This window comes from Diabrotica undecimpunctata, chromosome 3 (genome assembly GCF_040954645.1).
Source record: "Diabrotica undecimpunctata isolate CICGRU chromosome 3, icDiaUnde3, whole genome shotgun sequence".
NCBI lineage: Eukaryota > Metazoa > Arthropoda > Insecta > Coleoptera > Chrysomelidae > Diabrotica > Diabrotica undecimpunctata.
In genome coordinates, this window is record NC_092805.1 from 159082028 (window position 1) to 159108540 (window position 26513).

General features: G+C 34.0%; 1 protein-coding gene across 1 annotated transcript in view; it reads right to left on the reverse strand.

Moving 5' to 3' along the window:
- Window positions 1-4267: 4267 nt before the first annotated feature.
- Window positions 4268-26513, reverse strand: part of LOC140436113 (uncharacterized) — a 28010-nt gene continuing 5764 nt past the window's right edge. Inside the window, exon 2 of the mRNA XM_072524819.1 lies at window positions 4268-4351. Within this exon, the coding sequence (XP_072380920.1) occupies window positions 4268-4351 (84 nt within the window). The remainder of the gene's footprint in view (window positions 4352-26513) is intronic.

Here is a 26513-nt window from a genome sequence, read left to right on the forward strand (position 1 = left end):
TTTGTACTTCTTTTATTGCTCTTTTGTATAACGTACATACTGGAGAATTGGATAGTGTCTTATAGGCCGTTAAGAATATTAACCTGCAGAACAAAATTGTTCCATTTGTACAGACTCTCTAGCTTCCGTTTTATGCATTCAGGAATTATTTACCAATCATCCCCTTTGTGCAAAATATCCATCACTCTTACCTTTTTACATTAAACACTAAGCTCACCTTTATATGGATTCCTTGCATTGGTACACCTGGCAATAAACTCGCAGATCAGCATGCTAAATAGGCTTCAACAGATACCACATTAACAACTTAAATCCAAATTTGCGAAGATTCGCTAGGAGATTATGGCTAACCCACTGGAGCACCTTAAATACATCCTTACGTGAAATCCAGCACTCATACGCCATTATATACTGACCCCACTGGATTATCAAGACAAGACCTTACAATTATACGAAGAATACATCAGATGCCCGGCCAATCTGTTAAACACGCCTTTGCCAAACTAACAGTAAAACACATTCTTACCAAATGTCATTATTACGGTGAAGTGAGACATCAGCTAAATGTGAAACCGCTGTTTTATTTGGCATAACTTACTAAATGCTATTTATACCTTTTGTAAGCTTGTTTGTAATCGTCCGTCCCCATGCGAGTGGCCATAGTTGCCGAGCACGTAAATGTAAATAAAAAAAAATTATTAAAAATATATTAAAATGGACTATTCTAAAAATTGTAAAATTAATTTGTGCACCAAAAACTGAAATTACGTCAAAATCGTTATTTATTTTCACATCGTCCTATATCTTTAATATTGCATTCAAAGTTGGGTGTTGCGATTATCAAAACCTCAAAATTTTTGATCGATTCATACAAAAACTATACCCAAGTGAAAATTATTAATCAAATAAATACGAAACAGGATCTTTACTTGTTTTACAGTGAAACCGGATTTATTGATATATACTAGTCACACCAATAACAAATAACTTAAATATTATTTGATCAAACGTTAAACCAATTAAGAAAGACAGGTCTAACTTACTTACTAAGAAGCAGGTTTTTTATTCTTTTTACAGGTAAACAAAATTTACGTGTTTACATTTTTATTGGTGAATCGATAGTTTTGGGTAGGACTGTCTGTTACTGGTCAGACCCCTGTCGAATAACTACTTAACTTGGTGTTTTTTTGAAGTTGTGTGAGTAACGCTTGAATATTATTCGATAAAACTGTAAACCAATAAAGAAATAAAGGGAGTGAACTTTAGTTACATTAAGTAAATGCCAAACAGGTTTTTATTTATTGAAGCAATTAAACTAGAAGTAAGTATACAAAGTGACAGTTTATTTTTTATCACTCTGAGATATTTCGGACTAGACGTGTGTTCTAGGGCCATTATTACCCTCCATATAATTCAGACATGGTGGACAGTGCAGCTTCTAGAGTCCACAGAAGGTCTTGTCTTGAACAACTATGCGTCGGCTTAATCGGCATAGTGCGTAACTCCTTTCATACATATTTTACAGGAGACACAAAAAACGATTTAAAAACGACTTTACCTTTAAATGTATTTACGTTGACCATAGTTATTGTTTTTGTTGATTAGAAAATATCATAAAGGTGGAAAGTATTAGATACTTTTCTAATATTTTAACTTAAATCGCAAGAATTTAAAAAACAATGGAGATACGCAGTTTGCTTTTTTGTATTTTAGCTTAAAAATTGGAGATACTCATTTTTCTTACCATTTAAAATGAAACATTATGCAATAAAAAATCAACATAAAAACATGTTTATTCATGAAAGTATAAGATTTATGAACTTAAAAACTAAAAAGGATGAAAAAGTAGAACATTAAGAAAACTTAAAAACTAAAAAGAATTAACTAATGATGAGGTAAATTATTATAGAAATCGTGATAATCGCTTTCCATGCTCGTCTTAAGTTGTTGGAGGTGTGCATATTTTTCTGCTTTAATTTTTAGTCTTTGTTTGTGTAATGCCGGTATATTATCTGTATTATATGCTTGAATGCTGCTTATGTTCAGTCTTATTGGAAGAGTTTGCCAATCTTTCTCTGAATGTCGAAGTTTAAAAAACACTCCATAGTTGGAATATTTCAATGGTTTTAGGTCGATTACCAATTGTCCAGAGATTTTTCCTGGTCTAATGGATTTAAAATATTTCAATTCATCATATTTTTTGAAGAAGTCGTGCATAAGGTATTCAACTCTGTAAGGAGCTTTTTGACATGCCGCTTTGCAGATAAATACGTAATCTGCGGAAATATTGATTTTCTTGTTTCAAATCTTTCTTTCGATAACGGAATGAACGTTGTCCACTTCCATTTGAGTATGGCCCTTATGTAAATATTTCTGTATTACAGTTACACCCTTTTCCAGTGCAAAATTAAATAGACCATTTGACAAAGTAATGTTTCGGTTTTGATAACCGCAGCCGTCACTCCATAGTATAATGTTAATGTTACTTTGATTTTCTAATTGATGTTCTTTCACATGTCCCTCCAAAAAATGAATTATTATGCTTGTAAATTCGTTGCTTGTCAATCCGCCCTCACTCTCATTCCAAAGGTAACAGTAGCCTTGTTTGCGCTTAATGTCAAATAGTGTGAAATTATGGACGATAAGTTTGGTCTTGTAATAAAGCGCAGAAACATTGGATTTTGGAGAGAGCAAAACTGATTGAAGTTCCATTGTTAAAACTTCATGTTGAGACTCCTTATCTGCACTCTTTTCATTTCTTGCTTCATTTTTTAGTGTTATGTGTTCATTGTATTCATCTTCTGTTGAATTGCCTGTTCGATAAGCGACACATTTGTCGCATAGATCCTTTTTCGGTTGATAAATTGACAGCCGTTGCTTATGGAATTCCTTATGGAATGTGGCAATTGATACATGTGTATGATTGTGTGTTTTGCAGTAGTCGTTTCTATAAACTTTATATAAATGGGCTTTAGAGTTCCAACTCGGTTCTAAATAGAGTTTACCCGTGGAAACTCTGCAGTAATGCGACTCTAATTTTGGTAGTGTTGTGAAAAAATCATGCAGCAAACTAACAGGAGGGTTAATTTTATCAGTCATTTCAGGCTGATCTACATGAACTTGGTCATCCTTGTCGCTGTTTTCCAGACTATTTTTTGCCCATTTTTTTATAACCCACTCTTCCACCCCTAATGTGTTAAGAAACATTAGCTTACACACGCTTAGTCGGGCCTTGCCCAAATAAAACTTATTTGAGAATGATCTCCTGGAAATTTCCCTATTTCCCCTTTTTCTACTAGTGGTTTCTACTGACACTTGGTTTTTTACGAACATCGTTTTTTCTGCCCAAGTATATTTTTTCCAGAATTGTTTAAAGATGCTTTCTCTCTCATTTTGCGCTAGTTGTCTGCATTTCAACAAAGACTGTTGATTTGCACTCAACTTACAGTGACATGCATCTTTTTGTGATCTTGGTTCTTGTAGAATATCATATCTCCACTTTCCATTTTCCTTTCTTTTCCCTACATAGGATTCTCTTTTTTCTCTGCTGATTCGGTTTTTATTTTCGTGCCATTTACTTTTATTTATTTCATACTTTGTTGAACGTTTTCGTTTTGGATTTTCATCCTCTGTTATATTGTCCGGTAACTTAGTTACAGAAATAGTGGCATCAGTTTCTGAGTCGGAGCTATGTAAAGTTGGATTGAAATCTGGATCGTTAATATCCGATTCTGCATCGATGTTTTCTTCAATTGGTGTCTTGTGAACATCAACAGATACACGTGCACACATTGACACTTCGTATCAAACTGATGGATTTACGAAGTTTGCTGACTCAATTTGGCGGGAAAGGAGATACGCCGTTTTCTACTTAAGATATTGCAAGGCAAACAATTTAATCTTGGATTTATGGACTTTTCTAGTGTATGCGTTATAATATTTTCTACTAGATGGCACAAAAATGTAATTTTGTTAAAAAATTGGAAATACGCACTTGCCGATTAAGCCGACGTATGGCTAGATCGTCTTTATTTAGGACGTGTTTTGAGTAGGAAGGGGTGTACTGATCGTTGTTATACTTAAAAATTGAACAGCATTGGTGCAAGTACACTTACTTGGGATAAACTGATTTTTGGTTTCTTCATTTGCGTTTCTACAGGTACAGGTGCAATTAACTTTGTAAGATTAATGTTTCTAGTGGCTTTGAAGATCTTTGATAAGAGTAACTTGTGGTTTACTGCGTTCTAAGCTGACAAATTAATTCATGCTACTCTAGTAATTCGTCTTTCTCGTAGCAACGCTCTATGTACTCATTGAGTGACAGTGCTTGTGCGGTGCATGATTTTCCGGCCTGATGTAGGAATTTCTTAGAATTGTTCTTACTTTGTTACACTCAATAAAGTTGAGTGTTATAGATATTTTAGTGTTGGAAACTCATAATTTGACAAATTTGTACTTGCGTCATTTTTTTCTCAAAAGTCCGACGTAGCTCAGCTCGTGAATATCGCTATAAAAATTTCCGATTTCATTGCTTACGATGCTTCTTTCAAAAAAGTGTTTGTTAAGAGTGGGAATAACACAAAAATTCGCCGTTGCCATTTTTGATTTACAAATAGTTACATTTTACCTCATTCCCATATACAGTCCATCTAATTTACAAACCGTTGCACGTCATTATCTACATCAAAGATCGAAGTTGACATAGTTGCCAAAGTATAAAAAAATCCTGAATCCATTTTAAATCAAATAGGTCACATAATTATTATTATTTTCTTTACAACGACTATTTAAATTCTTACGTGACATTTTTGAAATAAAACACACTAATTTTGTTCTAAAAAGAATTAAATTTACTTACTTAAAAGAACTTAATATAAAACAAGAGGTATTCACTTTAAAATTTAAAATAATAAAGTACAAAAAGTGTCACCACCGCAACTGTCAAATAAGTGTTACCAATTTATGCCAAAATTTCACCTTCGTTCGATTACAGTTACAGTGTGTTCCGAACAAATGTTCTTCATAAAAACGCTTTATAATGCATTTATACAAATTAAATGAAACATATTGTTGTCTATGTCTTTAAGTTAACATTAATAGAAATCTTTAAATATTAGTTCTACACGTATATAATAAAATATGTCTAGTGGCTGTAATGCCAGTGTACTCGGCAAAGTGATTATAAAAAAGAACATACCTATCGCCTAAATATTTCGTGTTGGTATCATGTGACCTCACGGGCTATGACGCGGATGACGTGCAACGGTATGTAAATTAGATGAAGTATATACTTCTTTACTTTGCTTAAATATCCAAAAACATTTAATAGGAATAAACAATATTAAAAAGGCGAATGCTATTAAGATTTTATAAAAAAAATTACACTGTAGTAGGTATTATAATTAAGCTTGTATTGGAATTAGTCATCTCATTTAAAAGTCGGAAATATGACAACATCGAATATTCAAATTCTTAAATCAGACAGACAGGAGTGTATGAGAGGTAGTGTAGTACTTAGGACATGTGATGAGAGGTCAAAAATATGCATTATTACAACTTTTTATGCAAGGCAAAATCCGAGGAAAGCGAAATGTGGAAAGACGAAGAATATCCTGGCTTAAGAACTTAAGGGAATGGTTTGAATGCAGTAGTGCAGAACTTTTTAGAGCGGCAGTCAACATAGTCCGCATAACCATGATGACATCCAACCTTCGATAGAAGATGGAACTTAAAGAAGAAGAAAGAGTGTATACTGTCGCCAGTCCTGTCCACAATATTCTGAATCAATTTCCCAAAAGGCCTTTGAATATATAGAAATAGAAAAAAAGGTAAATAGAAAAAGTATTAATAACATCCGACTTGCTGACAACACGGTGTTCCTTGCCAATGATAAGAAACAGTTACCGTTTTCAATAAGTAAAGTCAATAACATAAGTCAAAAGTATTGTCTTAAAAACTATAAATATAAAGAAAACAAAATTCATGGCCATCGGCAAACGTGATATAGACAATGTCAGAGTACGAAAAGTAAATCATCATCATCTTTGGCTCAACAATCCTCTGTGGATCTTGGCCTGCTCTAAGATTCGTCGCCATTCTGTTCGGTTTCTGGCAACATGTTGCCATCTTCTGATTTTTAATATCCGTAAGTCGATTTCAACTCCATCGAACCACCTAATTCGCGGTCGGCCTTTGCTTCTTCTTCCTACAGGTGTTCCTATGGTTAGCTTTTTAGCAATCGTATTTTCTGGCATTCGTATTATGTGTCCAGTCTATCTAAGTCGCTGTGTTTTAATGAACGTTATGACATCTGGCTCATCAAAGAGCTGATACAATTCAAAATTATATCTTCTGCGCCACTGCCCTTGGTCGTTTATAGCTCCAAATATTTTGCGGAGTATTTTACGCTCAAATATTCCCAAAAGTCTTTCATCTTTCTGCGTTAGAGTCCATGTTTCTGCTCCATATGTGAGGACCGGCCTCAGCAATGTTTTGTATATAATAATTTTAGTTCTTTTTTGAATGTTTCTTGAGTGGAAATGCTTTTGGAGTCCATAGTATGCCCTATTTGTAAGATTTATTCGTCTTTTGATTTCTTCGCTTGTTTTATTGGTAGCAGTCAATAGCGACCCAAGGTATGTGAAGTTGTCAACACGTCCAAAGATATGACTTCCAAAGACTGTTTCTCGTTCCTCATTTGCTATCGGATCCTTTGTAACCAACATGTACTTGGTTTTCGTTGATGACTAGACCGACCTGTTTCGCTGCTGTTTCCAATTCTAGGAGATATTGCTCAACATCTCGCTTGCTACGCCCTATTATGTCAATGTCATCAGCGAAAAGTAAATCAGGACATATAAAAAGTAAAGAGATTTAAGTACTTGTAATGCAGACGAAACGTTAAAAGGGATCTTGATGACAATGTCAAAATTGTAATCGAAATTGCCAGGAGTACATTCTTTAAAATGAAAGAACTATTCTGCAATAGAGACCTGAGTGTGACTACTCGATAAAGTACGATTAAATACTACGTAATGTCTACACTGTTGTATGGAGGTGAGACATAGATCTTAAAGGCAAGAACTGTGTTACGCCCAGATTCGTTTAAGACGTTCTTGTATCGGCGGTTATCGAAAAGACCATGGATCGAGAGAGTATCAAATGATCGAGTGCTGGAAAAAGTGCATAAAGATAAGGAACAACTAACAACGGTTAAGCGAAGAAAAGTAGTTCTTTGATGGAAAATAATACTCATCCTGACATTGGCAGATAAAATTACAGGGTTGCTCTAATGTAAGAAAAAAATTAAGGTATTCTACAAGAAAAGTCGATAGAAATCTTAATCTCTGTCTAAAAATAATGTTTAAATAGCACTTGCTATCATTAAGCGAACACTATTGTTAGTGGAACGAGCAATATGGTTAGAAACTCTTTAGAGTCACCCACACCATAGACACTTTCAACAAAGGAATAAGAACAACTAATAGAATTTATTGCCAACGTTCGGAACGGACAAGGCACATGAAGAAGAATAGAATTGTCTTGTGATTTCAGCCTAAAGCTTTAATACGACGAGGACAAAATATTTCAATTTTGGAGCTCAGTTTTTGTTATGAATATCGTGCCAATAACACTGTAGCTTTAAAGGTTTTATTACATTTTGCGAATTCGTACTTGTGCGAAACAGACTTTTCTACTGTTGCCTTTATAAAGAACAAGTACAGATCAAACATAGATGTAGAGAAAAATAGGGGTATCAATTTCCAAACTGGAGCTCTGGTTTCAAAAGCTATGCAAGCATACCCTTCTTATTAGTCCAAGCACATCCAGTTCATGCTTGATGTTTTGATTTTGTTCTAATTTTTTAATAAAAATTATAAATGGCTAAATAGTGTTTTTCTAATAATCTGATACTAGGCTAGTACTAAAAATGGTAAGTATTTTTGGGACTGGTTAAGGAGCGTCTAGAAACATATTTGTGCTTCGTCGACTACTCGAAAGCGTTTGCTAATGTAAAGTGGCATAAACTGTGGGGAATACTGAGAGAAATGGGTACCCCCGAACATCTAATATACCTACTGAAACAACTGTATATCAACAACACAGCAAACGTAAGAATCAACAACATATACTCCGACAATTTTAAACTAAAAGCCGGTGTTCGTCAAGGATGTATTATCTCTCCCACGTTATTCAATATATATAGCGAACACATCATGCGAATTGTATTCGGTGGCAAGGAGAAATATCAGTCGGAGGCCAAAAAAATAGCAATCTGCGCTATGCTGACGACACTTTAGTACTAGCATCATCAACAAATGACCTTGAATACATCATGAACAGACTAGATACTATTAGTCGTGAATATGGACTTAAAATTAATGTACAGAAGACCAAGGTAATGATAATCGATCGAATTAGAAATAACCAGCCGGAAATACGATACGTGGCGGGGTTTGAAGTGGTAAGCCGTTTCAATTACTTAGGTTCTGTTATCACAAACAATGGTGGATGCGAAGAAGAGATACGTCGACGCCTTACAATGACCAGATAAGCAACGGTCAAACTTACTAAAATCTGGAAAGATACGGAAATAACCAGATAAAACTGCGCCTAGTACGGACGCTTATCTTTCCTATCGCTACCTATGCGTCAAAAACTTGGACCATTAAAAAGTCCGACTCACGACGTATAATGGCCTTTGAAATGTGGGTATATCGTAGAATGATGCGCATATCCTGGACAGCACATCACACAAATGTCTTAATATTGACAGAACTCGACATCAATATTAGGCTTTCCACAATCATCAACCAAAATATATTGAGGTACTTTGGACACATTACCAGACGAATGGAAGGCATGGAGAGGTTGGTAGTTAAAGGCAAGGTAGATGGTTAAAGAACTCGAGGAAGAGCGCTACTCCGATGGTCAGACCAAATAAAGTGCGCTACCGGTTACTCTCTGTCTGAGGCAGCACACCGCGCCCAGGAGAGAGAAGAATAGATAGCAACCATTCGTCAAATACCATAACGTCACCACATCCTTACGAAGGATAAAGGATAGAGGAGGAGGAGGAAGGGGCATTGTAAAAAAATCTCCCAAAGTCGTCACAGTACAAATAAGTTTTGTAATTCCTGATATACCATATATTTAAGTACATCTACAAATATATAATTTATCTCTTGTTTCGGACTTATCCTTGATAATATATTTTTTTGGGTATTGCTGATAAGTAATACCTAACCGCAGTATGTAAATACTCAATTATCCTGCACAATTTAAAACAGTGTAGCCGCCACTGAATGGTTAATAGAATTGAACCTAGCCTGATAGGTATCTAGATTTCCTTATTCAGTGTCTGACAGGGTGAAGGACTATTAAGATGTAGTTTCATAAAAACACCTTCCAAAAAATTAAGGTGAGTCAACTTCCTCCATTTATATTTACGTTATAATTAATTTAATTATCATTTTTACAAAAAATAATAAAATCTAAGTTATGAAAAACGAAAGAATTTTTTTGAGCCCTTGCAAGTATGAGTGTTAATGATTCTCTTGTTAAATTCAAAGTTTTGCAGAAAGCGGCATAAATGTAAACAGTTTTTATAATTAAAAATGATTTTTTTTATATCATTTTCCAATAAATTTTTTTAAATGGTTTTACTCTTCATATCGAGTATCAAACGCCGAAGAAAAACCTGTTTCTTGTTATTATAGTTTTTATAGTAGTTTATAGTATTTTTATAACGTGAAATGTTCTGCTTTATGACCGTTGAAGGTATGTACTTTAAAGTTAAGTCTTCCTGGGCAGTGAAGCCAAAAGTTATTAATTTTTAAACAATATTGTTTGGTGAGAACTTTATAATATGTTATAGTGGCTCTAATTGTATGGTGACACCTTTTATTTCCGGTTTTTATAGATAATTTTATTTAGTCATATTGGATTATTTGATTTGAATAATACAACTTATATCTGTTTGGATCTGATGTGATATATTCTAGTATATGTTCCTTGGTAATTTTAAATGTGGTGTACATTTTTGTCGTGGGTATTTAGGTTAGGTTAAGTTGAACATAAGTGGGAGCTTAGCCACCCACTACACCCGACCTAACAGGCCTATTATTTCTAGTTTAATGTTGTCTGTGCTTTGTAATGTGCTTTCAGCTCAGCCTTTTTAACACAAGCAGATCATTCCCATTTCTACGTAGTAGATCTTTGGAACTCTTGTTCAAAGCTTTATTTATAAAAACCTTCAGCCTAATCACCATCTTTGCTTGTTTTAAGCGTCCTCTTTCTCCAAATCCCTTGCGATCCAATTCCTTCCTAATATTTCCACTCCTGGACAATCTTGGTCTTCCTCTTTTACGTCTTCATGGCAGATTCTATCTGAACACTCTACTGGGCAATCCACGTTCTTCCATCAGTTGAAGACGTCCAAATCACTTAAGACTCCTCCTTTCTAGTCTATCAGTTAATGTGTTGGTGACATTTAATCTATTTAATCAGTCGCATCTTGATATTCTGGTGCTTCTTAGAAGATACTCCTTCTCTACTACATCTAACTTTCTCTTTGCTTTAGAATTTAAAGACAAAACTTTCATACGTTACTGCAGAGTCCACAAATGCTCTTCCAATCCTAATCTTTGTTTTCTATTTACCACGTTGATCCTACCATACTGTATTAAGTAATTCCAATTACTTTCTTTCTCTGTTCTATTCGATGTCCAATTTTCTCTTGTCCTAGCTCATCTGTTGTCAATGATTGCTTCTTGATATTTAAACAATTTTAACTGTATTATTTCCACGTCATTGTCAATCACAACCTCAAAATTAACTTTGGACTTAAACACTAAATATTCTGTTTTTTGCCAACTTATGTTGAGTCTCCATTCTCTATATGTTCCGTGTAGTTTTCTCAGTATAAATTCCAGAGCATAGAAGTCTTGTGCATTAATAAATTAACCTGCGAGGTTAATACTTGTTATGTAGCCTTCGCCCACTAGCATCTCAATGCCGTCACAGCTGCGTCTCCTTCTTCTTCATGTGCCTTGTCCGTTCCGAACGTTGGCAATCAACATGGCTATTCTGACTTTGTTTACGGCAGATCTGAATAGTTCAGCAGATGATAATCCGAACCATTGCCGCAAGTTTTGGAGCCACGAGTGTCTTCTCCTCCCTGGACCCCTTCTGCTGTATATTTTCCCTTGAACGATCAGTTGTAGTACTCTATATTTATTATGTCTCATAACGTGACCCAAGTCTCTACCAAACTGCTGAACTGCAAAGAAGAATTACTTTATTTATTACTATCAAGAGCTTCTTCTTCTTTTTACTTAGATATGACTCTGTCTGTTTTTCAATGTGCCTCCAGTAAGTTGTCGTTCCATCGATTTCGTGGTCTTCCTACTGATCGTCTTCCTATTGAGGAACCACCATCTTTACTACTCTATTTGTTGTCATTTAGCTCATGTAATCGTTCCATTCTACTCTTTTATTTCTTACCCAATCTTTGATGTTTTCCACCTTGCATCTACGTCGTATATCTGTACTTCTAGCTCTGTCCCACAATGTTTTGCCATCCATTTTTTTTGTGTCAGGTCGTGTTTCTGCTGCGTATGCCATTATTGGTCTGATGACTGTTTTGTAAATTCTGCCTTTCATTTCTTTCCCAACATTTTTATTTCTCCATATTATTTCATTCAGGCAACCTGCGTCTCTGTTTGCTCTATTCACCTGATCTTTTACTTCTTTTTCGAGCTTTCCGTAGCTAGATAATGCGATGCCTAGATATTTAAACTCTATACTTACTTAAAAGTGATGCTTTTTCTATTATCTGACCTTCCAGTTCGAATTTACATCTTTTTTTTTTGGGGAAATTAACACGTTAAATTTTCTGGCCGTTATATTGAATTGGTACAGCATACGTTGTTAATCATCTTCACTTGGAGAGAGTAGTATTGCGTCGTCTGAATAGCAGATTATTTAAAGTTGTTTTTCTCCCATTTGGTATTCTTTTTTAGTTTCTATTCTACTATTTTTATTATTTCATCCATAATCAGTTTCAACAATAGAGGACTCAGGGAATTTCTCTGTCTTATCCCATTGCCAGCTTCAATAGGGTCAATTAGTTCTTCTTCTACTTTTACTTTTATAGTGTTATTATAGATATGCTAGTTTGTTGTATTTTAATGATTTCTCTTGCACTTGCCTTATTATAAATATAGCGTTGGTGCATGATCTTCCCAACCTAAAACCTCTTCAAGAGCAACATACGAAATTATTTGAAAAATAAGACGTTCGGCCAATATGTGCTTCCAGTCATGAATTACGGCGCCGAAACACTTTCTCTAATAATAAACAAACTCAGAGTCGCCCAAAGAAGAATGGACCGATCGCTACTTGCACTGACTCTTAGAGACTGAGTTAAAAATGACGAAATAAGGACAGGCGTCATAGATGTCGTAGAGTGCGTAGCATGGGTGCAGTGGAATTGGGCTGGTCATGTGGCCAGAAGAAACGATGAGCGGTGGAAACAAAATTTACAGTATGGAGACCAGAAGCAGACAGAAGAAGCAGAAGTAGACCACTACCTGCACGATGGACAGACGACGTCAATAGAATCTCTGGGAATTGGCTGCAGGAAGCTCAAGACTGACAAAACTGGAAGAAATTAGGGGATGCTTATGTTCAACTTAGAAATAAAATGCAAAAGAATGTTCAAAACATCGTACAATATCTTTAATGAGCCATCTACTAAAGATAATTCTAAAAGTCATCCACAACCGAGTTTATCAAAAGTTGGATTCAGGTATTAGTGATACACAGATGGGGTTCAGAAAGGGAGTAGGTACTCCCTTTCCTAGATAAGCTCTTTTCGGTTTAAATGTTTTTACACAAAGATGCCTAGACGTTAATTAGGAAGTACATACATGTTTTATCGATTTTGAAGAAGCGTTTAACAGAGTACGCCATGATAAGCTAAAAGACATTCTTGAAAGAAAGGACATAGATAATAAAGATCTGCGAATAATTCTCAATCTATACTGGAATCAGAAAACTAACATTAAAATAGAAAATGAGATATCACAACCAATAGAAATACGTAGAGGAGTACGACAGGAATGCATTTTGTTACCGCTGCTATTTAATGTTTATAGTGAAAGCATCTGCCAGGAAATCCTTTTGCAAGCAAACGAAGGAATCGTAATCAATGGAGAGGTTGTAAATAATATTCGTTACGCAGACGACACTGTACTAGTTGCAAGAACAGTAGAATAATTACAACGATTACTTACAAATATAAATATTGCCTGCAACAATTATGGCATAAGTATCAATATCAAAAACACTAAGTATGTGGTCTTCAGTAAGAACATGACACAACCAGCACATATTAGTATAAACGGCATTGAAATTGACAAAAGTATCAAGTTCCAAATACTTGGGGACTTCAATAAACGAAACCGGAGACCAAAACAATGAAATAAAAAGACGTATCGAAATTGCCAGGGCCACCTTCATAAAGATGAGGAAATTCTTTTGCAACAGAGATATAAGCATCCCTCTACGATTGTATAAACATAATTTGCTATAATCTGTATAACCTTTTACCACATATCCTAATTTATTTGAACCAGCCCTATGTAATACAGTCCTCATTAACTGAAATTATATTCATAATTTCACATATGTACACCCTTTTTGTACAATAGGAGTGGCACAAGAAGAAGAAAAGATGTTCAACTTTGGAAGCAGAAGCCTGACAATAGTGATAAAATCAATGTTCAACAATGACCCAATATTAAATCCCTGAAATTTCCTTACACTATATACACTCGCGATCATAAAATCCGGGTCACCTTGAAAATTTCAAGTTTCTTGAATATTTTTGCATCTGGTGTAGTAATAACCTTTTTTTAGGCTAATGTATTTTTTATTTGTCATCAATGTTTGTTTTGAAAGAAAGAAAAAACGGTTTTTTTATTGTTTTTATTGAAAAAGCAGAAAACAAAACAAATTGTTGAAACAGACATACGAAAGAAAAAATGAAAAATACAGAACGTGGTAAAACATCAGTGGAATTTCAATGACTAATATCGTGTATTGCCTCCTCTTGCTCTAATAACCTCTTGCAGACGACGGGGCATATTCTCAATTTTTCTCCGGATTACATGTTGTGGTATGTTATTCCACTCTCTTACTAACAGATCCTTAAGCTCCTGTGCGTTGTTAAGAGGAGGTGTATGGATTTGAATACGTTTTTTCAAATCGTGCCAGAGATGTTTGATGGGATTCAGATCCGGAGATCTAGCTAGCCAGGATAACCTCGTAATTCCAACCTTGTCCAAGTATTGCATACTGATCCTGGCAACCTGTGGTCGTACGTTGTCCTGCATAAAAACTGCGTCTTCTCTAAACCCTGCCACGGTGGGCATAACATGTTCTTCCAGAATCTCCGTAATGTACCTTCATGCAGTTAAGGACCCATTTTCAATGAAGGGTAATTCTGTGCGGAAGTCGGAAGATACACCTTCTCTAGCCATGACCGAGCCTCCACCAAATGGCATTCTTGGAGCAATGCAAGCTTGTGAAAATCGTTCACCGGTTCTCCTCCAAACTTTTACACGTACATTGGATCCAGTTAGGCAGAAACGGGATTCATCTGAGAATAACACTTTGCTCCAATCATTAATTCGCACGTCCAAGTGGCGGTCCTGTAGCCATTACCCGAGAAGATAGTCCAAAAGAACGAAGTCTTCTCCTGACTGTTGCAACGCTAACATTGCAATTTAGTACTTCCTGCCGGCCATTTCGATGCATAACCGCAGTGGAGGTCCGGTTTCGTAAAGCCTGAAATACAAGGAAACGGTCATCTCGTGCCGTGGTCGTTCTTCTTCGTCTAGAGCCAGGTCGTCTGATTAGCAAACTTGTCTTCTGAAAGCGTTGAAGCACTCGTTGAACCGTAGAAAGGCTTACGCTAACAGTTCTTGCGACTTGCCGTTGAGTGTGACCGTCTTCCACAAACGCAACAATGCGTGCCGTTTCAACAACAGTCAAGGCATTTTTGGCAAAAAATAAACAATAATAAACACTAATAATGACACTAATAAACACTAATGGTGGCAATAATAAACGTTTGTTTGTTGCGTTTGAACAGAAAGTCTAAGCACAAATGAGACATTTAAAACAAGCGGCAGTTACAGGTGCCGTTTATTTTGGGAAGTGTATAGTTTTCCGCGAAATCGGCATTATTGGAATTCTTTGTTACAAAGGAAACCCTAAGCCGACAACAATTCTCAGAAACATGCATTAGTTTGTATTTGTGTTATTATTATTTACGATAAAGCTCGTTAAAAATGAAATAATGCCGATTTTCAAAGTGACTCGGATTTTATGATCGCGAGTGTATAAATACATTTTTTTTCCAGTATGAGATCTTGTTACTAATTACAATATAAAATATGTCTGATCTACTGGACTAGTAAGCTTGTTGGAAATAAAAGAATTATTTTTGTATTTCAAACTCTCTGTAGAATTTTCACTCTATCGTATAACGGTAACAATTTAGTTTTTCAGCTCAACGTAGTCGTTTTCTATTAAGTAACAATTTAGCTTAGTCCCAAGTCCTCCAATATCGTATATTGAGCAATTGAAGTTCAAGGTCCACAATATTGTATAATTATCAACCATATGATTAATGATCATCACCGAAGGTTGTTGCGTTTCTTGTTTCTTGACATTTTTCACGCGTAGGTTAGATGTAGACGTAAACCTACGTACTATTAGTTATAAAGACCTGAGCGTCAATAACCGTTTTATTAACATTACTCAATTTTTTCATACTTCCTCACTACGTTAAATATTGTGTTCGATTTTCAGCACATTAAAAGCTCGTCGTCGTTGACTTCTTTACGGATTATGCCTGATGACTTGTTCCGGCTTAATTGCCCATATTTTCCGTGGGGCACCATATGCAGCGCCTTTCTCGGAGATAGTATTTTATTGCTATTTTTGATCTATTATCTACAAACATGGGAGTAGTAGTTGTTGCAGTAGTGGTAGATTTTTTCTTTCATTGAGAATATGCCGAGTTCTTTCCTGATTTCATTGTTTTTTATCCAATTTAATTTTAAACATCCCTATTGTCCTCTAAACTCTTTTTCTGTATTACCTAACGCTCCTCTTATTGTGCAGCACATTCTATTAAACGTTGCTAGCTTATTTTCTGTCATGGTCAAATCAGTATAGTATATCACATCCTAAGTATTTATATTGATTGATTTGTTACAGGCTGGTATACAAATGGTAATACAGATTTTAGATTTGGTAGTTTTCTTAACTTGGAAGGCCATGACTTTTGTTTTATATATATAATGGCTATACATCCCAGCGGGGGGTTAAACCGCGAAAGCTTTCTAGATCCTATTTCTTGAGTGGATCAGTCCCTTTTGTTTATGTTATCTTCTTGACGATATCTCTCCATTTTTTCCCGTCTCTAGTTTTTCCTCTCCATTCTCTGACTCCTGCCCTTTGGAGGTCTTCTTTAACTTCTTGCAGCCACTTTAATCTTGGTCTTCCCCTTCTGTTTCTTTCTCCTGGATTCCATTCTATTATTGCTTATGTCACTGCTTTATCTCATGCTCGCCAAATGTGACCTAACCATCTAACTCTGCATTGCTTTATTTTAGTCACGATATCTTTCTTAAGCTCTTCCTTAATTTCTGCATTTAATCTGCTTCTATATTCATTTTGTTCTGTTCTGATTGGTCCCAGTATCGTTGTCATAATCTTTCTCTCCGCTATTCTAAGTCTTCTTCATCTTTTTTGACCATCGTCATTGTTCCTCCTGCATATAATAATATTGACCTAATTGTGGTATTATGGTTCATCTTAGTTTTCCCAGTGTTTTGCTTTTAAGTAATCTTTTGTTTACAAAATAAGCTTTATTCGCTGCTAATATATTTTTTTTATTTCGGAGTTCCTTTCTCTGGTTTTGCTTATTGTAACTCCTAGTTGAAGTATTCTACTTCTTCAAACTCAGAACTCCTTATTTTGACTTTTTCCTTCATTGGCTTTTTCCCTAATCTTAATATTTTTGTCTTTTCTTGATTTAATCTTAGTTCCATTACCTCCCCTTTCTCTATCGTCTGCATATGCAATTCATCCCTTTATTTATACTGAATTTTTCTCTGTCTTTATGCTAATTTTTGTAGTTCTCATTGTCATTTCTAATAATTTTCTGAGTTTATGTGGAATTTTTAATTTTTTAATTATTTTTTAATTAATCCTTTCCTTTTAATTGAATCAAATGCTTGTTTGAAGTCTATGAATAACATTTCCAATTCTAATTTATATTCGTTTGCTTTTTCCATTATTTGTTTTATTGTGTGTATTGCATCTATTGTAGATCTTCCTTCTGTGAATCCACATTGGTACTGTCCCACTGTCTTCTTTGTGATCTTTGATAACCTCCTTTTTTTATTAATGCCAATATTTTATATGTTTGTATTTAGTAACGTTATTCCTCTATGATTTTCAGAAATTTGTTGGTCTGCCTTTTTATGTATTTTTATGATCTGCCCTACCTCCCAGTCCCCTGGCATTTTCTTTTCTTTCCATATATTTTTTAATAGTGCCAGTATTTTTCCTCTCAGCTCCCTTTCTCCGTATTTTATTAGTTCCATATTAATTCCATCTTTACCAGGGGCTTTTCCATTTTTGCTTCTCTGTATTACTTCCTCCAATTCCTCTAATGTTGGTTCTTTTGAAATTTTGATGTCTACTTTATCTACTTTGTCTGCTTCTTCTTCGTGCACCGTTTCCTCCTCGTAATTCATTTATTTTCCTCCTGTTTCCTCTGTCAAGACCTCTCTGTAGTATACCCTACATACTTGCTTGTATTCTTGATCCTCTATTGAACCTCTTTATTTTTATTCCGTTTGTTTTGTCTTTGTATTTTTTGTTTTGTTCTTTAATCTTTTTGTAAAAGTTTTTCGTATTTCTGTTTGTTCTTTCCTGCTCTATTTTCTGCATTTTTTTGTCTACCCATCTTCTTTCATTTTGCCTCATCACTTTCTTAGCATTTTTTAATGTCTTATATTCTTCTCTGTCTTTTTCTTTATCTATTCTTAGCCATTTAATTCCTGCTTCCGTCATATATATCTTTTGCTTTATATTTCTCTTCTATTTGAACTGTTACTGCTTCTTCATATTTTTTTCTTACTTCTTCATTACTGTTTTTATTGACATTCTACTTTTTATTTGACTTTTCTGTTTTGCCTGAATTTTAACCTATTGTCTTATAGTAGCTGTGGCCAAGTAGTGGTTTGAATCTGTACACGTGCCTCTAAATGTTCTTTTATTGACGATTGTTTTCGTTTATTAATCATTATGTGATCAATTTGACTGTATGTTTTCTGATCTAGTGACCTTCATGTTATCTTATGTATTTTAGGTTGTATAAATTTTGTGGAGCCTATTAACAAATTTGCTCTTGTTGCTAGGTTACATAGTCTTTGCCCATTGTCATTCGTGTTTTCATGTATTATATGCTTTTCTACAATTTGTTGCAAAAGTCCTCTGTTCCAATCTCCTCTTCGACCCTATCATAAAATATTTCTTTTTCGTCTGAATTGCTTGTATTTGTAGGACTTACGTTTTGGTTTTAGAAATTTAACAGTTTTTTGGTCATCAAGGTTATAGAAAAGGTGTATGGCTTTTGTAGGTCATCTTGAAGTGTTACAACTGTTACAAGACCTGCTTGATCGTCAGCGAAAAGCGTTATTTGACGTCCTTGAATGGAGATTAATTTCCTTGGGTGCTTTTATTTTCCATGTGGTAATCAAGTCATCTAAATGCATACTAAAATGTATTGTAGGTAACATCCTTGTTGTACTTCTTGATTTATTACCTCCTTCTTTTAACTAATTCTAGGAATGAGTAAAGATATGGCTTGTTACAACTCGTTCTTCAGGATCAGATGTGTGAAAATAGATAACTTAAACAATACGAACACTAGCAACACGAAGAATAATTTCTTCGATTTAAAACCTGAGAAAATAAAACACGTCTACTGCTGTGCTATTTTGAATAGCTGCCAGCAGCAAGGATAACTATGTTGATCTGGAATGGATAAGCACCATAAGAAGAAAAAGAAGGTTAATTATTTATTAAGGTGAAAAATAACTCATAATGCTGCAATATTATTTACGCGCTTTTAGAAGCAAAATAAAGCAAAAATAAAATGTTTTTTCCAAAAGAAAATTGTGAATTAATAGCTAGTTAAAATATAAATTATTTAAATTAGATTTTTATACTCGTTTAAATATAAATAACACTTTATAGACTAAATCTATATGGCGAAATAGAAAAATCTAATTATCGTCAACTTATTTGTAGTATCGAATCAACAAAGATCCATCATAGCCTTGATTTAAATATCGATCACAACAAATAAGCGTGTAAACAACACGTGTTATAAAAACCAAATTCTAGAACAAACACAATTGAAATCTCCCACGAATAATCATAATATTGAAATACTCTGTCTAATTGGTATTCTGTAATTTGTTGCGAGCGCATTCATCAAAATTTGAATTTTAAGATAACCTTTAAGCAACTTGCTCCTTACCTATAGCCTAATCGCCAAATATTTCAATAAAAAATTGATGTTAGGAAGTAATGTTGGCCCCATAACCTTAAATTCTCCCTACCCTAGTAATTGCATTATAAGTTAGTTAAATTGCAAGAATGAACAAAAAAAGAAAAGAAAAATTAAAGTTAAAAATTCAATTTTTTTACATCATGGTTTTGTTTTCTAACATTTTTTTTATAATACACCTTGTATACATATATCTATACTATACGATTTTTTTACTAGCTAGTTCTTTTTTATTTATTATACTATCCTACTACTGCTGATTCCATAGAAGATTCATTGTGTTTGTGCTCATTTTATTAAATTTGTAATCATTTACTCCGCTGTGTAACTACCTGATTTTCATCGCTCTACCTCTTTCTTTGCTCTTCAATTCTTTCATATAAAATTTTGCTAAGATGAACGATACATGTTTTCTCCTTTTATTGATTCTTTAAGTTCAAAATTACTGCTAAATATCCAAGAAATACCTTGCATCACTGATTTGCAGATCTTTCTGAATATTTTTATTCTAAGCTTCCTTATCGCCTTGATCACTTATTCCTTCTTTCATGAATATTGTGTCTGTCTATACTGTACCATTTTAAGTGATTTCTCTTGTTGGTTTTTCTGAATTTCCTATTTCTGTGTAACAATTTTCATCTCATACATAATGATGACAAAAGAGAAAGGATTTAAAAGTGTGTTTAAGATAGGATACAATAAATGTATAATAGAAACGAAGAGCTGGCAAAATAAACAGAAAATACTGCAAGAAAAAGGTAAACTCAAATATACAAGAGACTCAGAGACATAGTAAAACAAGAAATAGGAAAAGGAGTAAAAGTAAAAAATCGAATACCAGAAATTAGAAATAGACGACAAGATGCTGAAATGTATCTTGTAGATGAATGTAAAAGAAAATAAACTCAAAGAAATTGAAAATGCTCCAAAGAACTAAAAAAGAAGAATGGATGGATGAAAAGAAAATAGACAATGCAAAGAAGAGGGAAATAAGTCAAGATATATTCAGAATAATGAGAAAAATACAAAAAAAGGAAGAGAATTAAAGAAACATTGGAACATGGAACGCGAGGACGTTGCTGTAAACAGGAAAATGAAAGAACTAGTAACACCGTTTGTAGCGTTTTAAATTTTAAAATACGTCCCTGTTCGTTTATCTCGTCAGTATGCATAAAGATTGTCATAAAATCTGTTTTTGTCTTTTACGAAAATCCTTAATGCGTAAATAACGCTGGATATATTTTTTGTCTATGTGTACTTTCAAAGTCAGGTAGAACTCCGGTTTAAAAACTACATACTATTTTGTTAATTTGAATTATGTTATATCTATTTCGACAAGTTTTTTGTCGCCTAGAGGATTATATTTCATAATGCCCCCTACTATAAAAAAGAGATTTTATTTGTCTTTGGTCGTTAAAAAGCAATAAACTGGAATATTTAAAAGGTTTTTTTTGTCGCTTAAAACGAGGGTTCGAGGGATATTTGTTTTTTTAGGTCTTGTAAACACAAGGGGAAGAGTTATTTTATGGCGTGGAATTTGTAAAATTTAACGCAAAGAGGAGTCGACATTTGAGTTCCAAGCAGGGCAGACGTGCGAGAATGGAGTCAAGCAAGAAACTTCAGAGTAGATAGATGTTTGGGCGATTTTGAATCGCGAGTCGATTCAATTTTTTTGTGTTATGTGTGTTATGTAAGACCGGTTAAGTGATAATACTCTTTGCATAATGTCAGTTTAAAACAGAGTAATCACCATAAGATTTGTGCACCGGCACTGAAGAAATTTTGTAAAATGACTATATAGGATGTCCCCGTCGTCAGCTTGATTTCCTCCACCAAGTTCCTGTTTCAATCGTTCCTGCCTACGTATGGAAATGGTTTCCTTTTGTTCAAGTTGAGAGTTTTGTCCTTTGCAGCTCCAATCCCAGAGATAGTAGCAAGTTTTTTTTTTGAGTTAAGTGAAACAAGTGAAATTAAGGTAATAATTAACATTTTAAATTTTAAAGTAAAGACAGACTTTTTTTGATAATTATTAATAATTGCTTTCATTAAAATTTAAAGGAATTGTAATATTAAATAAATTGTAAATTTTATGGTTTAACTTAGCTGTCATTTTAATTTTTTTTTTAATTTAATGTTAACATATGACAGCTAGCTTTATTTTTTTCGATATTTATTTGTTTTGTTTGTTTAAAAAAAAGGTTAATCTCTGTGCGGTAACATTTGTATGTTTTTGTAGTATCTCCAACACCTGGAGTTTGTAAATGAACACATGTAAGTTTTTTTATTCTGTATTTGGCAACTATTTATATAGTATATTTTTTATGCCATTTATGTGTTGATAACTGTTTGTATGAGACAAAAACAAACGTTTTGATTTGTTTCTCTGGTCCATTTTTTTATATATTTTAGAAATCTCCTAACCCTTTATGTATTTTTTTATTTTAGGATATTTTTCCTAAATCCAGCAAGTTTAGTAGTCTTCGAAGCGGCGTCCTTTCCTGTAAAATAGCTAGAAGCAGTTTCTTGTTGTCTTAATTGTTCAGTTGTCCAGGAGATTTATGTAAGTAACCCCTTTGTTTCATACTTTTGTAGTTTCCCCAATCCAACCCATTTATTTCAACTTACCCACGACCCTAGCTCTCCAGCAACCCCCTGAGTGCCGTTTGCATAGTAACGATTGTTTTGCTTGCCCTATCTTCGCCCCATAGCTTCTGCCCCCTATTTCTACCCCCATGATCTTACCCTAAGGTATGCAACATATTTCGTTACACGTTATAACAATACAAGAAAGATATTGAAGAAATTAAGGACCCACATGGAGAAAAATGGAAAAGTTGAAATGGAAAATTATACAGTATGGTATGCTGACGACGAAAAACAGGGATATGGAAGGCCGGCTTTTATGATGATAGGGGAAAAAAGACATAAAGTTATGGAAGAATTGAAAGAATATTTTACATGGAAGCAAACAGCGAACCGTACAAGTTGTCCATAATAAATGTCCATGCAGTGATGACAAAACAACAGTTCTATGAATAACATACTAGTGATTACAAAATATAAAATAAGAACAACGAAGAATAAAAGACGAAAAGCACAGAAAAGATGGGACGTAGATAAATTGAAAGAAAAATAAGTAAGACAGAAGATTTGTAAATGCAGAAATGCAGTTCAAAGAAATATAAAACAGTGGAACAAATCAAACAAGAAATAAAAAAGCAGCAGAGAAAGTGGTTGGTAAAATGCAAAATGAAAAAAAAATTGGTTTTTTCAATGAGTGCAAATTAGCAGTGGAAGAAAAAAATAAAACAATATTGAAATGGTTAAGCACAAGCAAAGAAGTGGAACGAGAAAAATACAAAGATCAAAGGCAAAAAACAAAGAAATTGTTTAAATCGAAAAAAAAAAATCAAAACGTAGAAGAAATTATGAACGAGATAGAAACAGAAAATAAAAAATACAACTCAAAAATATTGTACTAATACATAAAACTAGAAAACCGAAAACGGACAGCTAATGCAGCTATATAAGCAGAAAAATGGCAAACTTATTTCGAAGAAATATATAAAGAAATGGATAGAAAAGAAGAAAAACAAACAATACTCAACACGGAAGAAGATAACAAAGAAGAAGAATTGACCTCTACAGAAGTGAAAGATAAAATATGCAAACTAACAACGGAAAAAACTAATACAGAATATATGAAGTAAGGAAATAATGGAAAAAAAATAATAATAAAGCACCAGGAACGGACGGAATTTCGGCAGAATTATTAAAGCATGGAGGATCCGAACTCTGGGAAAGAATTTATTACCTAATAACATTAATATGGACGAAGGAGCAAATGCCAGAGGAATGGACAGTTGGCCTCATACAGCCAATATATAAAAAAGGAGATAAGAGGGAATGCCAGAATTATAGGCCAATTACATTGCTAAATGTAATATACAAAATTCTTTCTGGTATAATCTACAATAGATTATTAGAATACTCCGAAAATATAATTGGTGATTATCAAAATGGATTCAGACCAAATAGAGCCACTACAGATAACATATTCATACTAAGAACGATACAAGAAAAAGCTTATGAATACGACATAGACCTATATAATATGTATATAGACTTTAAACAAGCTTTTGATAGTGTGAAAAGAGACAAAATGCTGGAAGACCTTTGTAATCTAGGTATACCTAAGAAATACATCATCCTCATAAAAATGACATTGCAGGGTTCAAAAGCCGCAGTCAGAGTAGATGGAGAACTGACTCCCTTTTTTAACATCAACATGTGAGTAAGACAGCGAGATGCCCTATCAACCATGCTATTCAACCTAGTTCTTGAGGCAGTCATCAGAAAAACCAATATAACCGGCCATATAAACACCAAATCAGTACAAATTACTGCATATGCAGACGATGTAGCCATCATTAGTAGGAATAAGCCACGACTAATGGAAGTGTTCAAACAAATTGATCCTGAAGCAAGAAAAAGAGGTCTCAAAATAAACGAAGCAAAAACGAAGTATATGACAGTCAAAAGAATAACTGACAATGAAAATAATATCACAATAGACAACTATACTATCGAACAAGTGGATGCCTTTACATATCTCGGCACAGAAATCAATCAGAATAACTCCGTAAGTAGCGAAATTAATGCACGTATTTCCAGCGGGAATCGTACATACTATGCTAATAAAAGATTGATGACATCGAAATTATTAGACAAAAGAACCAAAATGACTATCTACAGAACACTGATTAGACCCGTAGTAACCTATGGATATGAAACTTGGGTAATGACGAAAAAAGATGAAGCCCAACTCAGGACATTCGAGAGAAAAATACTGAGGAAAGTATATGGCCCGGTACAAGAGGAAGATGGCACATGGAGAATCAGGAGAAACGACGAGGTTAATGAGTTAAATGAAGGTTATGACATTGTAAGATTTGTGAAAAGTCAAAGACTGTCATGGCTGGGACATGTGCAGAGACAAAACGATGCAAAAACAACAAAGAAAATGTTACAATGGAAGTCCATAGGAAGGCGAAAAAAAGGAAGGCCCAGAACGAGATGGTTGGATGACGTGGAAGATGACCTGAAAACAATGAACATAAGACAATGGAGAAGAAGGGCACAAGAGAGATCTGAATGGAAGGACATAGCCAGACAGGCAAAGACCCATCCAGGGTTATGATGCCAAAAGAAGAAGAAGAAGGAAATAATGTCCGAACTGGAAGAAAGAACTTATAGTAACAATCTCAAAACAAGGAGACCATAGTATATGTGAAAACTACCAAGAAATTAGTTACTGAATGTAACATATAAAAATAATGACTAAAGATGACTAATGAGAAAATAATGACTAATGAGACAGACTAAAAATATACGCAAAACAAAGCATAGGAGATTACCAGTACGGTTTAAGAAAAGGAAGATTCACAATATACGCTATAAATATACTAAAACAAGTGATATAGAAAACATACGAGTATGATGGAGAAATACATATACTTTTTCTAGACTTTAAACAGGTGTTTGACAAACTAAACAGAAGAAAAATGATCCAAGACTTACAAGACGGCAAAATACCAAATAAAATTATAAGAATAATAGAAATTACAATGTGAGATTCCCAAGCAACAATAGACACGGGAAAAAAAGATCAGAAATAATAAAAATAAAAAATGGAGTAAGACAAGGAGATGCGCTCTCAACGGTACTATTTATTCTATCACTAGAAAAAATAATAAAAACGCAGGAACTATAAACGATAATGCAGTACAAATAATAGGATAAAAAGACTATATAACCACAGTAGCATCAGATAAAATGGCATTAGAAAAAAGCTTCCAAGAAATATAATACAAAGACAAACTGAGAGAAACGTAAGCGAGAAAAGGGGGAACCAATGACACAATCATTTAGTTAGATCATGGTTAGAGATAAAAACATAAGCCGAAACATAAAAATGAAAATCTACTAAACGACCATAAGACTAATAGTAGTATATGTATGCAGCAGAGTCATTTATATTAACAGCAAGAGAAGAAGAGCAACTAGAAATTTTTTTGAGGAGAGAAATACTGGGATCAAAGAGGGAAAACGAAGAGTATGCAAGACAATGGATGAATCACAAAATACAAGAATGGATGGGTTAAGAGGAAATAGTTAGAGGAATAAAAGCACAGAGAATAGATAATATGCTCACATAATGAGAGGAAAGAAGAGCAAAACCAGAGGCAGACCTAAATTGAGATGAAGACAAGTGAAAAAAGACTTACGGAGTATGAAAATTAGAAATACAATAAGGACAATAAAAGAGAGAAAAGAATAAAGAAAAGTATTGGACACAGCTAAGTCACACCAGAAACTGTAATACCTAGCCCATGATCACCTACACAAAAAGATCTTTAATTGAAAACAGCTTCAGCTTTTTTGGAAGCGTAAAATCCACCATGTAGATAGTTAAACATACATATTTAATTGATTTTTGTTAATTTTTTATTATTAAAAATCAAACAATTGAACAATAATTTATTCAGGTCTAGGAAGACAATATATAGGAAAGTTTTGTCTATCTAAAATAGGTGAAGGGTTAAAGGACCCGAATCGATTATAATATTAAATTAATATCGATTAATATTTCATTAACTATTTACTATTTAACAATCATATTAGAACGTTGACACCTTAGGGTCGGCCCCCAAATCTTCTCTACCAAAAATTTAAAGAGGTCAATAAAACTCGAAATAAATCAACTACAAAGTAACAAATCAATTTAACTCGGAGATAGGATAAACGCTAGTAATATTGTGCAGTTATTATTAGCTGTGGCTAATCAACC